General features: G+C 35.4%; 1 protein-coding gene across 1 annotated transcript; it reads right to left on the minus strand.

The window, feature by feature from the left end:
* Window positions 1-8,827: 8,827 nt before the first annotated feature.
* On the minus strand, window positions 8,828-10,348 carry LOC120013726. Its single transcript, XM_038865638.1, has 2 exons — window positions 9,377-10,348; window positions 8,828-9,227 (listed from the first exon to the last, which is right to left on the minus strand). Exons 1-2 carry the CDS (start codon window positions 10,254-10,256, stop codon window positions 9,175-9,177), a joined length of 933 nt encoding a protein of 310 aa, XP_038721566.1. The 5' UTR covers window positions 10,257-10,348; the 3' UTR covers window positions 8,828-9,174.
* Window positions 10,349-12,182: the final 1,834 nt, after the last annotated feature.

The following is a 12,182-nucleotide window of genomic DNA, read 5'->3' on the forward strand; positions in this document are numbered from 1 at the left end:
CTCTTGAAGTTGTACGTATGGAGAAAAAAATGAAAAGAATTACTGAAAATCAACAGGCAGTTGGGTTATGAGTCCAGGGACGGCAAGTAATTAAATGGAATCTGATAAAGTTGAGGACCAAGTTTCCAGATACATGCATGTTCGGGATGTGACCGATTGAGATTTTGACTTCATTACCATATATTCTATATACACATATACATGATATGATACATATATATACACGTATGTATTTATCTATAATCACTCTGTGTGATAGCCTAATTGATAAACGCATGAATTTGTGAGGAACTCAAATCAATTCCCACTGGGACCAATATCTTTGTGACCATGCACTAAATTTTGTCATAACTTATCATGTCGTAATGGTTTGAGTTTAAGCCCATTTCGTATGTTCTTATGTGGTGTCGTTCTCGGTTACCAAACAAAAAATATATATTTATTTATTTTGTATATTCAAGAGATATAATTAAAATGAATTAAGAAATACAATATATATATAATCCCCTAGTGAAAGAAAGGGCCTAGACTGTATATTATAAATTATTTCGTCGTATAGTTGAGCAGGTAGACATGTTTGCTATACTTTTCTTACAAGGGATTGACCCTAACACTTGGAATTAACAGGCTAGTTAATTAACCTCTCTAATAACATCATATAGTTGGACCTAGCTAGAGTTAGGTTCATTACGTGCTACATTAATCAAAAATCTAGTTGCCTTGGAGTGGTTCATTGTTCTTAATAAGTCCAGTTGAGTAAGCTACATTTTTGAAAAAAAATGAGTTGTGGAACTTTATTCAAAAGTCAACAAGGTCACACATTGATTCTTGTCAAAGAAACTTGAAAAGTCAAATTTAATTATTAAGGAGAAAAAATACAAAAAAGTCAAAAAGATTTACAACCTAATACTACGTACTTTAAATTAATCTCCTTTTGAAACAAAAAGATTATTCAATATTTTTTTCCTTCTTAATTTCATTATAGGAAGCTTCCCTCGATTTCCTCAAGTCAATGTGTAACAAATTTTATTTATTTATTTTTCGATGAAAGTGGACGGTGTCTCCCAGGCTCCGTTTGGCACAGCGGAAAAATTGATTTTCAATGCTAGCGGAAATGCTGTGAAAAATATGCTGAGCTTAAAGCTGTGAAATATGCTGTGAGGTGTTTGGTGAACTAAAAACTGACGCTAGCGGAAAAATGATTGAAATAAAGTATTATAATATTAGTTTTTTTTTATATTTATATTAAAAGTAATCTAATAAATATAATTCTTATTAAAATTAATTCTAAGTATTAATTTAATTAATCAAATATAATTTATATTTAAAATTAATTTGAAGTATTTTTTTAATTAATCAACTTAATTTTCTTATATTTATTGTATTTTTAATTTACATTTAATTAATAAAATTAATTTTCTTACATTTATTGTATTTTTTAATTTATCATTATGTATTAAAATTAAACACCTATAAAATTAAAAGTCTTAAATATAAATATTTTATTTGTATTTTTAAATTTTAATTAATTTATTTCAATATTAAATTTACTGTTATAATAATTATAACTGCATAAATATAATAAATTCATAATTTTTATTAGAATACATAAACATAAACATAAATATAAATATTTTTATTAGAATACATAAATATAAATATAATTAATTCATAATATTTAAATCATTAAATAGTAATACTTTATATTAAAGTGTGGGACCCACACATTTAAAATTTTAAAAAATAACAGCTGCAGCTTTTAGGCGTGGGACCCACGCCAAAAAGCTGCAGCATTTTATCCGCTGCCAGCGGATCCACTGGCATGTGTCAACGGATCCGCTAGCGAAAATGTGCCGTTTGGCCGGATCCGCTGTGGCCGCCGCCCTGCCAAACAGGCAGCCAATATTCATTAAGATCTTCACTCAAGGCGGATGAATATTAAACAAAATCTTAAACTAATGTACATTTAAGTATTTAATCTCGGTATAGTCAAACAACAAAAGTATACTAAGACAGTTATTATCCAAATAGGTTTGTCAATAATTAGCTAAGAACTAGGTATGAAGCAAGCATCAAACCTACGGGAGGTTGCTACGTATATATATATTGTAATTATAGTCATAAAGTGGATGAATTCAAGAATCAAAAACAGTAAAGAGAAATGACTACACATAAAAGGGCAAGAGACAGTAAATAAATAATTAGTTGTGGTGTTTGTCTAGGAGTGAAGACTATAGAGGCTTTTGATTACGAATTAGAGAACTAGAAAGGTTAAAAAAAGAAGTAGAAATCAGTCAATATAAATTGTATAATCCTTAATATATGAAGCCAACTAGCCTAACACCCTCCATTAATTTCAATGATTTGTGAGATCATCCTTTAGAAATTTTCCTCATCTTATCCATATATATATATATATATATATATAATTTTCCATGAATTTTGTACAACATATATCTATAGATGAAAGCAGTATAGATTTAGACAAAGACATCATAACAATATTTATGTGCTCAAACATTGTTTACCTTGTCAATGAAAAAAAGAGAGATTATTGTCTATTATATATATCCTGTTGTTTTTAGGCCTCAATAAGGCTATGCAATTATATATATGGACCAAATAAATTGTTTATTATTATTAATGTTATTGTTATTATTAATTTATTAGCACTATCACAATCACAATCCATCACATGACAAAAATAATTTTAAAATCATTACATTTAGTTGGTGTGTGCAACAAAGGGATGTGGGTAATATATCAACAGAGAAGGTTGGGATCAATAATTGCATGATCAAACTTAGCATCCATTTTTGTCAAAACCTCTAAAATACACTAAAAATTAATCATTTTTCAGTTTTTTTTACATGATCGCAATTCAACAACAATCTACATTAGTTCTTCTGTAACTTAAAATATTAATTTCTTCAAATCATTCTTAATATTTTTTTTGTTGGAAATGATGCATGTCTCTTTATATATATATATTCAAAATATATCCGGCTAAAAAAAGTATCACTTGTGGATGATTTTATATAAGTCTCTCATTGCCTACTGAATATTGAATTTTAGCTTCTAATTAACGTTGACTGGAATGGCCTTGGGTGTAGTTTGTCTGGTGGGTCATTGATTTCCTATTTATGTGATTTAGATACTTCAAACAATCATTTTTGGTTCAGTTTATTTTCTGTGCCATGACATATGCATGCTAGATGCCACTGGGCATCATATCAGCCTGCTGATTTATTAAGTGAATGTCTCCCTAAACCATTTCTAAATTTAAAAAGAAGACTATTAAAGTATTAATAGATTATGAATAACAACTTAATTTGATGTGGAAATTAATAGCCCAAAAAATTAAAAAAAAAATAAAATGAAAAGAGGCCGATGCCCAATGAGCCTAAATTCCGCCTTATCTCCTCTCTATTGGACCAATGCGGCCCATTTTGACATATCGTGGGCCGAATTTTCACTGAGCTCAACCTTCGAGAACTCCCAGCTGGGTGATCTCCCGCTTCAATAACATTAACCTCGTGATTTCGGACCAACATACAAGTGGGATACAACCAACGAATACCAATTGAGATAAATGAAACCTCATCCCTTGAAACGTGGATGCAAGTAGCTTTATCGTTCTGAACAAATTTTTGTACCAAAAGAGGTACTTCTTCGATCCAAACCTTTAAGCCGTTTGTAAGGAATGAATTCCTAGCTAGCGTATGAGCAGCCAAGTTAGCTGATCGTCTGACAAAGATAACCTTCCAGCACAGGACATGTTGAAGTAATCTCTTAATCTCCATCAACACCGCACTCCAAATAGCTAGATTCATTTCACCACCATTAATGGGCGACACTATAGAAGCAGAATCTCCTTCAAAAACTACATTCGTGAGACCCAAATCCAAAGCCAGATTTACTGCAAATAATGTTGCCAAGGCCTTGGCCAAAGCTAGATCCAAGAAGGACTTTCTCACCATTGAACCACAAGCCAAAACATCTCCATCTGTATCTATGTAAATAGCTCCAAAACCAGTCCTATTAAATTGAGATTGAGTAGCTGCATCCCAGTTAATTTTTATGATATTAAGAGGAGGGCCTCCTTATAGGGCTGCACAAAACCCGTTTATAACCCGACCCAACCCGTGAACCCGACCTAACCCGACCCCAACCCCCATGATTGTGGGTTATATATGGGTTAGAAATGTCTAACCAGAACTTAATGTGGGTCGGGTGAGGTTTTGAATTTTTTTAACCCGCTTTGACCCGACCCGACCCCATTTAGGATTACATTACATAATTTATACTTATATAAATATACCAATATATCAATATATGAATACATTGTTTAATTTTATTTAGTAAGAATGACCTTCAATGTTTCTTGTGTAGTAAGTATATCCTTTAATGTTTTATGGATTATTTTATTTTCCTTTAATTTTTTTGAACCATTGTCTCCCTAGTAAAATAAAAGAACGTATACACTAAGTCACTAATTAAATAAGTCACTAATTAAAACGTGTGTGTATATACGTGTCTAATGATAGGCAACCCGACCCAACCCGTTTGACCCGACCCATACTCAAATGAGGTTGGTTAAGGGTTGAAGAAAGTCTCACCTGACCCTATGTGGGTCGGTGAGGTATCACCCCAAACCCGACCCAACCCGACCCATGTTCACCCCTACCTCTCCATATGTGCATAACCTCTTCATCAACATTCAAGGTAAGCATTACCGTAGATCTCTCCTCTCCCATATGCACATTATAGAACTCCTCCGCTGTTAGGATACCACTCTGGGCTACCTGTGTAGGACGGATAAGTATTCCCTCATGAGCATACTTATTCCTACGTAGCAAAATCATATGCATTGTAACTGCCAACTCTTTAGGCTCAAGGATCTGCGCAGAATCAAACCAGAATTTAGCAAATGAGCTCGGGGATACTGAATTCATCTTCTAGATTTTTTGAATACTAGCACAATACACGTCCTTCACAGCTGGACATCCCACAAAGAATAAAGCCTTGTTTCAGATGCATAACCGCACAATGGACAGTGGGAAATATTGGATATGTGTCTCTGATTTAACAAGAAATTTTTAGGTAAAATATCATGGGCAGCACGCCAAATAAATACCTTAATTGGGAATTTAATTACAATTTACAAGTGATTTGAGTACCACATGGGATGAATATAAGAAAATTAAGTGGTCTATATACCTGGATGAGCCAAGAAGCTAATAGCTTATGCTTTAGCTCAATCTTTTGGGTTCATATGGATTCCAAACATGTATGTTAGTCACGCACATACACTCACTTGTCCGTGTATGCACACGGACATTCCTCGACCATATCTCCCCGATAAGTGGTATTAGAGATATGATAACGGTTGGGCAAAGGTGTGTCAAAGTCCATGGTGAATTTGAGCTTAGCCTATGCAGTCGTTTTGGGTAGACTTAAATAAGCAAGTATATACAACTCTCGGTGAATGGTGCGGCTATGCAATATGATAAAGTCGATAACATATGCATGTGATTTGAGATCGTGTTATACCATGCAAGTGAGTAGATACATGAGGTTCCTATGGCTCTAGGAAAACGATGGGAGAGCAGACACAAGGAGACAATGTGCCTCTGGTCGTTAGGGCATCGACGAGATGAGAGAGGACATATATATGGGGACAATGTGGCTCTAATCATTATGCCATCAATGAGCTTGAGAGAGAACACACGGAGATAGTGTGGCTCAAAGGACTACTCCTGCACATGAGATTTGTGGCCTTGTATCACGGACACTAAAAGACTGTAAGATATGGCTCTCGGGGTCGATATCAAAGTGAGTGGTTCAAGTGCGAGGGGGGGTGTGCTCGATGTGAAAGGGAAGATTGTATGAGATTCCCAAGTTATTGGAGCCCTACATCAGATAAATATAGGCAAATTAAGTGATGACGAGCTCGAAACCTAATAGCTTAAATTTTTGGATTTTGGATTCATATAAGTTCCAACAATGTATGTTTAGTCACGTAGACTCACAAATGTGCATGTGGACACACGGAAACTCCCTCGTCACCCTTTGCCTCCTTTGTGAACGCTTTCGTCTTTGCTGATGCACAGTTGAGGACAAATTTTGTAATTAACCCATTCTTTTGTTCCGAACTCTGTCCACGTGTATAATGAAAGTAACAAAAGCAACTAATATATATGCCCCGCACGTGTATTTGTCATTTTCTCTTTCTATATAAATCATTTCTAGAATTAGTATATTTATAGGTATATGCAATTATGCTTTGCAATAATACCATGTGAAATTGTGATGTCAGTGCATAGATAAGTTGATGCACAAAAAGCAGTTGACTAAGAACACATTGCATGTGTATTGATTAATAATTGTAGTAATATTTCTTTACAAACTCATCCGTATACGGTATATCTATATATTTAGGTGCATGCATTTAACTTGCCTAACTTATTTTATATATATTATTATCCAAAGTTAGAATTCGACCAAAAAGTTTCGTGGGATAAAATCTTAATTAATAATTTACTGTTTTTTTACTAAAGGTCTTATTTATTTCTAACACTTATTAAAAAAATCCACCCAAACACTACAAACTAATATTGAGCACGCACGACTTTATTCTTTTGGGCCGTCACCTGTAATACTTAAACTCAGAAAAGACATTGGTTTACGAGAGGGAGTAAATCTTTGTTTATAAATTACTTGATTGAGATATGTTAATCTGATGTGAGATTTTTAGTTTTCACACTACCTTGCACTTATGGGCTAGGTTATGTCATACTCAACAAGTTGACACATAGAGACCATGACCAACTTGATCGAAATCTCAATCCGATACTATGTTAGAAAATCCACCCCAAACACTACAATTAAAGTACAAATCAATATTGTCTGCTTTAGACCTGAGCTCGCACGACTTTGTTCTTCTGGGATAACCTATGGTACTTAAGATCCGGGGAAAGAAAAAAACTTAAGTTGTGTGAGAATGAGTGAATTTTTGCTTATAAACTACTCGATTGAGTTATGTCAGTCCGATGTGAGATTTTTAGTCTTAACAACAATCATGATAATGGGTTCCAATTGAGGGGCACAAGTTCGAGTCTCCATATCAACATTTTTGCGAGTTATTAAAATGTTTGAAAAAGTGAGATAATCCAAACACCCAAAATTTATTAACGAATCTCAAGCTTCTCCCTCTTATATATAACTCGAAAGTAATATATTTAAAACAAAATGGAGAAGTTGATTGAATTTCCTGATTTTTTGAATCATTCTACGTCAGCAGTATACAAGTAGTACTTGAGATGACACCGTGGCTTTGTACGATTCATACGGACATATAATATAATTCTACATTCAATAAAGTTAGTAGAGATGAGTTGCATGATCACGAGAATTTCACTTGTTTTGCCAAAGAAGAAGGAAGGAAAATTAATTTCACTTGTGTTTTTATCATCAAAATTCGTCTTTCGTTGTCTAACGACAATCGATTCTTCCAATATTCAAAAGTTGAAAATTCTACTTGCAATATTTACTGCATGCTCAACCCGTGAATTTGAAGAGAGGAGAATTAGTCAGCTTCAATTTTGTCATGAGGAGGCGGCCGATGGATATAAATATTATGAATCACAGGTAGTTAGTATTATTTGAAGCTATACATACAAGTTTTCAAGAATGATCACTACCATGTCCGCCTCAATAGAAGCTTTAGCAATGTCGGGTGCTAATTATCTCGAATGGGAATGGGAACGGGAAGGATTCGAGACTACTCCAGCTCATCTACTCGCTGATGAACAAGAAGAAGAAGAAGAACGAGATGACTATGAAGAATCGAAAAGAGACATTATATTCAATCATTGTAGTTCGTCGTGGAAACAAGATTCAAGAACAAATCGCGATCATCATCGACTAACGAGGGGAGGCAAGCTTGTGAATGAGAGAAGGCCGCAATTATTTCTTAGAAGGAACAATAATATTGTTACAGAAATGGCTGCAATAGCTATTATTAATGTTGGAATACCAAGGAGGAGTAGAGGGAGGGATTTGAACAGGAAGAAAGTCATCAATTCTGCACCAGCAACACCAACTTTGATGGCTTGATTTGTAAATCTTTTGTGAACAATTATTGTTCTTGAATTTGTTTTTTCTTTTAGGGAGCAATTAAAATTCATTTGTAATCTTGTTTTCCAAATCATATGTTTCTGACTTACTTTCGTACATTTGAATAATATCAGTCAATCACTTTTGAGATTCATTCACCATGTGAAACTTGCCGCCTTTTTTAAATTATCTTTACACAATATCCCAACTACTGAAAAATTACATTAATTAGACCCATCAATCATTGAATAACTAGCTATTATTATAAAGAGATTTTTGTGTGCGCGGACCTCATCACCCAAGTTATATGATGTAGTCCTCAATTATTAAAAAAAAAAAAACTATTTGCAGAATGCCTAATCTGAAGATGGTTTTGGAACCATGAAGGAAACTTCTATCAACATTTCTTTGTTGTTGATTTCTTGAGCGGAAAACTACGCATCTTATTAGGTAAGTGACCTGGAATCATATACTCTTAAAACCATCAATAGAAAAATTCACAGGACTTGATGCGATTTGGTCATTCCCCAGTACTGGGAATAGCATAACAAGCAATGGGTATTGAGGACATCAACTTCACTTTACTTGGTGGTGTTGATTTAAAGTTCATAAAAGGGGAATAGAATACATTCTTGTGCCTGTTAATATATTCTATACATTCATAAACTTTAGATAAAAAGGCATTATCAAATCACAAACGGAACTATTAAATTTGTTGAAAATTCACACCCCCATTCATATCAATTATATAGTCCATTTTGGGTTATTAGATTCCCGTGGATATATCAGGCCCGCAGGACTTTGTTTCTCCCTAACTAGTAAATGGGCCAAGACCCAACTCACTTAATTAGGGAAAAGACCTAGTTGATATGTTAGGAAATGAATTTGTTTTTATGAAGAAGGAAATGTTCCACATATTTTCAATTGGTGGACTTCTAACAAAACTGAACATTAATTTCACTTCAATTCCTTATTATGACTTACTTGAGCAATAGAATTTTATTACATCTTTTTAGAGTTTACCAAGAAACCAACACAACGAAGTGATGAACCAACTCATGCTGCTATCCAGAAAATGAGCCCAGCCAAAGTCCCTATCCAAATATTCCCTGCACATATACATATGAACCATGAATATATACGTACACCATGCATAGCTTTTGCAAAAGCAACTAAAGCAACTACTTTACATGAAATGGTACTACTTTATCATGATAGAGGAAAAAACATTTATAATTAAAAGGAAAAAGAAACTCACAGTTTGGCAAAGAAGCTTTACTCCAAACGATTCCTTCAATCTGACTAAAACTGTTACAATCCGACGTCGCATTGACACCATCACTACACACACAAACAAAACTATTACCTCCAGAAGTAGTCTCATACCCACATACGCCACCACTAGCTTCACAAGTGTTGCACTTAGTATCCATGTAATAATCATCAAAAGCCCCTCTTGTATACTTCAACACCACCCCATACTCCCACAGGGTCGGGTCGGTCGGGTAATCCCGAAACGAAACCACCGACACATACCCATCACATTTCAGCTTCCTCAAGTCAAGTTCACCTCTGGAATCAAAGTTCGCCGGAGAGTAAACGCAACACGTGTTGGTAGGAGGAAAGAGGGGGAGACCAAGGCCAATGACCGACGGACACGTGTATATCGACGCGCAAAGGTGAGACGACGACGTGTCACAGACCGGTGAGGAGTTGATTGTGAGGGAGGAGGTTGCGGGAGTGCACGAGAGGAGGAGGAAAGTTGATGGGCCGAGCTGGAACGGGCTGGCCCAGTCGAGGCCCAAGTTGGAAGACGGCTCCATAGAGGTGCATGTGGACATGCAAGGGGGTGTGATGGTTAAGGTGGAGGTGGTGTAGGATATGGATGTGATGGGGTATAAGCCGGTGTGGGTTTGGAGGAGGAGCTGGTCGGCCGAGCAGGTGACGTAGGGGTGGAAGCGAGGAGAACCGCAGCCGTAGCCGGTGCCGAAAGGGTACTTGACCTGTAAAGAGCCACATGCGAGATTGCAGGCTGGGGATTGAGCTGAGGAGGAGTAGCTGTAGCTGATGAGTGAATTGAAAAGAGTTATGAAGAAGATAATGATGAAGAGAGGTGGCGATGGAGGAGGACTAGACATGTTAGCTCAGTTTGATCTCTCTCTGTTTGCGTCGGTGGAGGAAAGGACAAGGACGGTTATATTTTTTAGGCCTTTTGTGGGTTTTAAACTTTAAAGCTATTAATTTATAGAACCTTTTGTTTGGGTGTCTTTTTCTGGGTTCTTGTAGATTTAATGGAATCCGGAAAAGGCAGGTGTAAAGGTTCATGGTTATGGTTTTTTCTCCAGAATTAAATTTGATAAAGTAGAAAAAAAATTGGTCTTGCAAGTGAGAATATAGACTTAAAAAGCATTGGGATGGAAGGATCATGGTGTTCTCTAATTTTCTCAGAGTCTAGAATTCGCATCCAATAACTTGAAAGGTGTGTTATTTCATTATGTTGTTAGATTTTAATTTTTATCTACACCAAATCACTCTGTCATGTTATTTATATATCGTTAGATATAGGAGGTGACAAGTTGAACTCCCACACTTAGTAATTTCGACATTATTTTCCATGCAAACTTCGGTCTGGGTTTAAATTTTTAATAATATATGACCCGCTTTTAAATCAGATAAAATTTTTATGTTTAGACCCAAATTTTAAATATATAATTGATGTTCAAATTTGATTTAATTTAAGTCGGACAACTTCGGTCATGAGAAGTTGAGAACCATAAAGAATTTTGCCATTCCAATAATTCAAATAAGGGCGTTAAAAAATCATACAAATTAAATCGATTGATTGCTTGTTTATTTTTTAAAAAAATTTTAGAACCGTCAATTAAATTCATGTAAAAAACAAAAAATAAACTGACTATAATTGACTGTTTACACCTTTAAATTCAACCCATAATCACCGGTTGCAGTGAATCCAGTCCATTGATAAAAGTAGCCAGTGAAAAAGATCTGGACGGTGGAAACCGGGTCTCATGCTCTACAGCTCAAGTCTCTAGAACAGGACAGCCAATCGTATATTCGTATCTAACCATTAACCAGACTACCTGAGTCTCTTCTTCTCCAGTAGGAAAAATCTAGCCTCTAATCCTAGTTCGCTCGAGCTCGTGCGCGCTCTCTGATTTCCCTCTCTCGCTTACTGAGAGTGAGCGGAGCAACTTGGCTTTGAAAACTATCAGGTTTGTTGGCTTGTGCTTCAATGCAACTTACGACACTCTTTCGTAATGTCGTCTCGGTTTTTGTTTGTATTTATTCGCTTGAGTGACTGCAAGGTATCGGTCTTAGGCCATTGAAACTGTGACGAGCCACCTGAAAATCATTACTTTTATGGCTTCATCTGTTTAGTCCACTTTCTGGTATAATTGTTTTCCGAATAATTACTTTCTCGGGTTCAAGAATATTGATTTTAGGGCTTTTGAATCGCTGGAAAAGCTTTGTAATGATCAAGAAAGTGCCTGTTTGGAATCTCTAAACGAGGAAAAACAAATAACGATCAAGCATGTAGCGTTGTCCTTGCATCTGCATTGCGAATTTAAGTACTGATTGAGTTCATATTGGATTTTCAAAATAGACGCTCTTTGGTTCGAATGAACATCATATGACCAGTTACTGTGCTGCAAAATCCATTATTTTTTGAAATAGATTATAGATATATGGTAGTGAACTAGTGATGGTTGTCTACTAAATATATAAAAAAAAATGTCATGACCAGTTCCATATCAGTCCTTGGAGTTGATGGCCATTTTCATAGATGCAACTCCTTAAAACCATAAGTTGTAAACGTACGGTTTTGATTTACTCCACGATGAAAAGAAGGCCAGACTTCTCGATAACATGCATTTGCATGTCTGCGTATTGCATAGGAAAGTAAATGGGTATTTTGGATATCTTCTTGTTATCATCTTTTTGTATGGTCATTCCTTTCTAGACTTCCATACATATTAATTATATATTTTCTGCTAATCGCCGAGTAATTTGCTTGTCAGCCCGTGGAAGGCCATCTGCTGTGA

Source organism: Tripterygium wilfordii, chromosome 13 (assembly GCF_013401445.1).
Source record: "Tripterygium wilfordii isolate XIE 37 chromosome 13, ASM1340144v1, whole genome shotgun sequence".
Classification (NCBI taxonomy): domain Eukaryota; kingdom Viridiplantae; phylum Streptophyta; class Magnoliopsida; order Celastrales; family Celastraceae; genus Tripterygium; species Tripterygium wilfordii.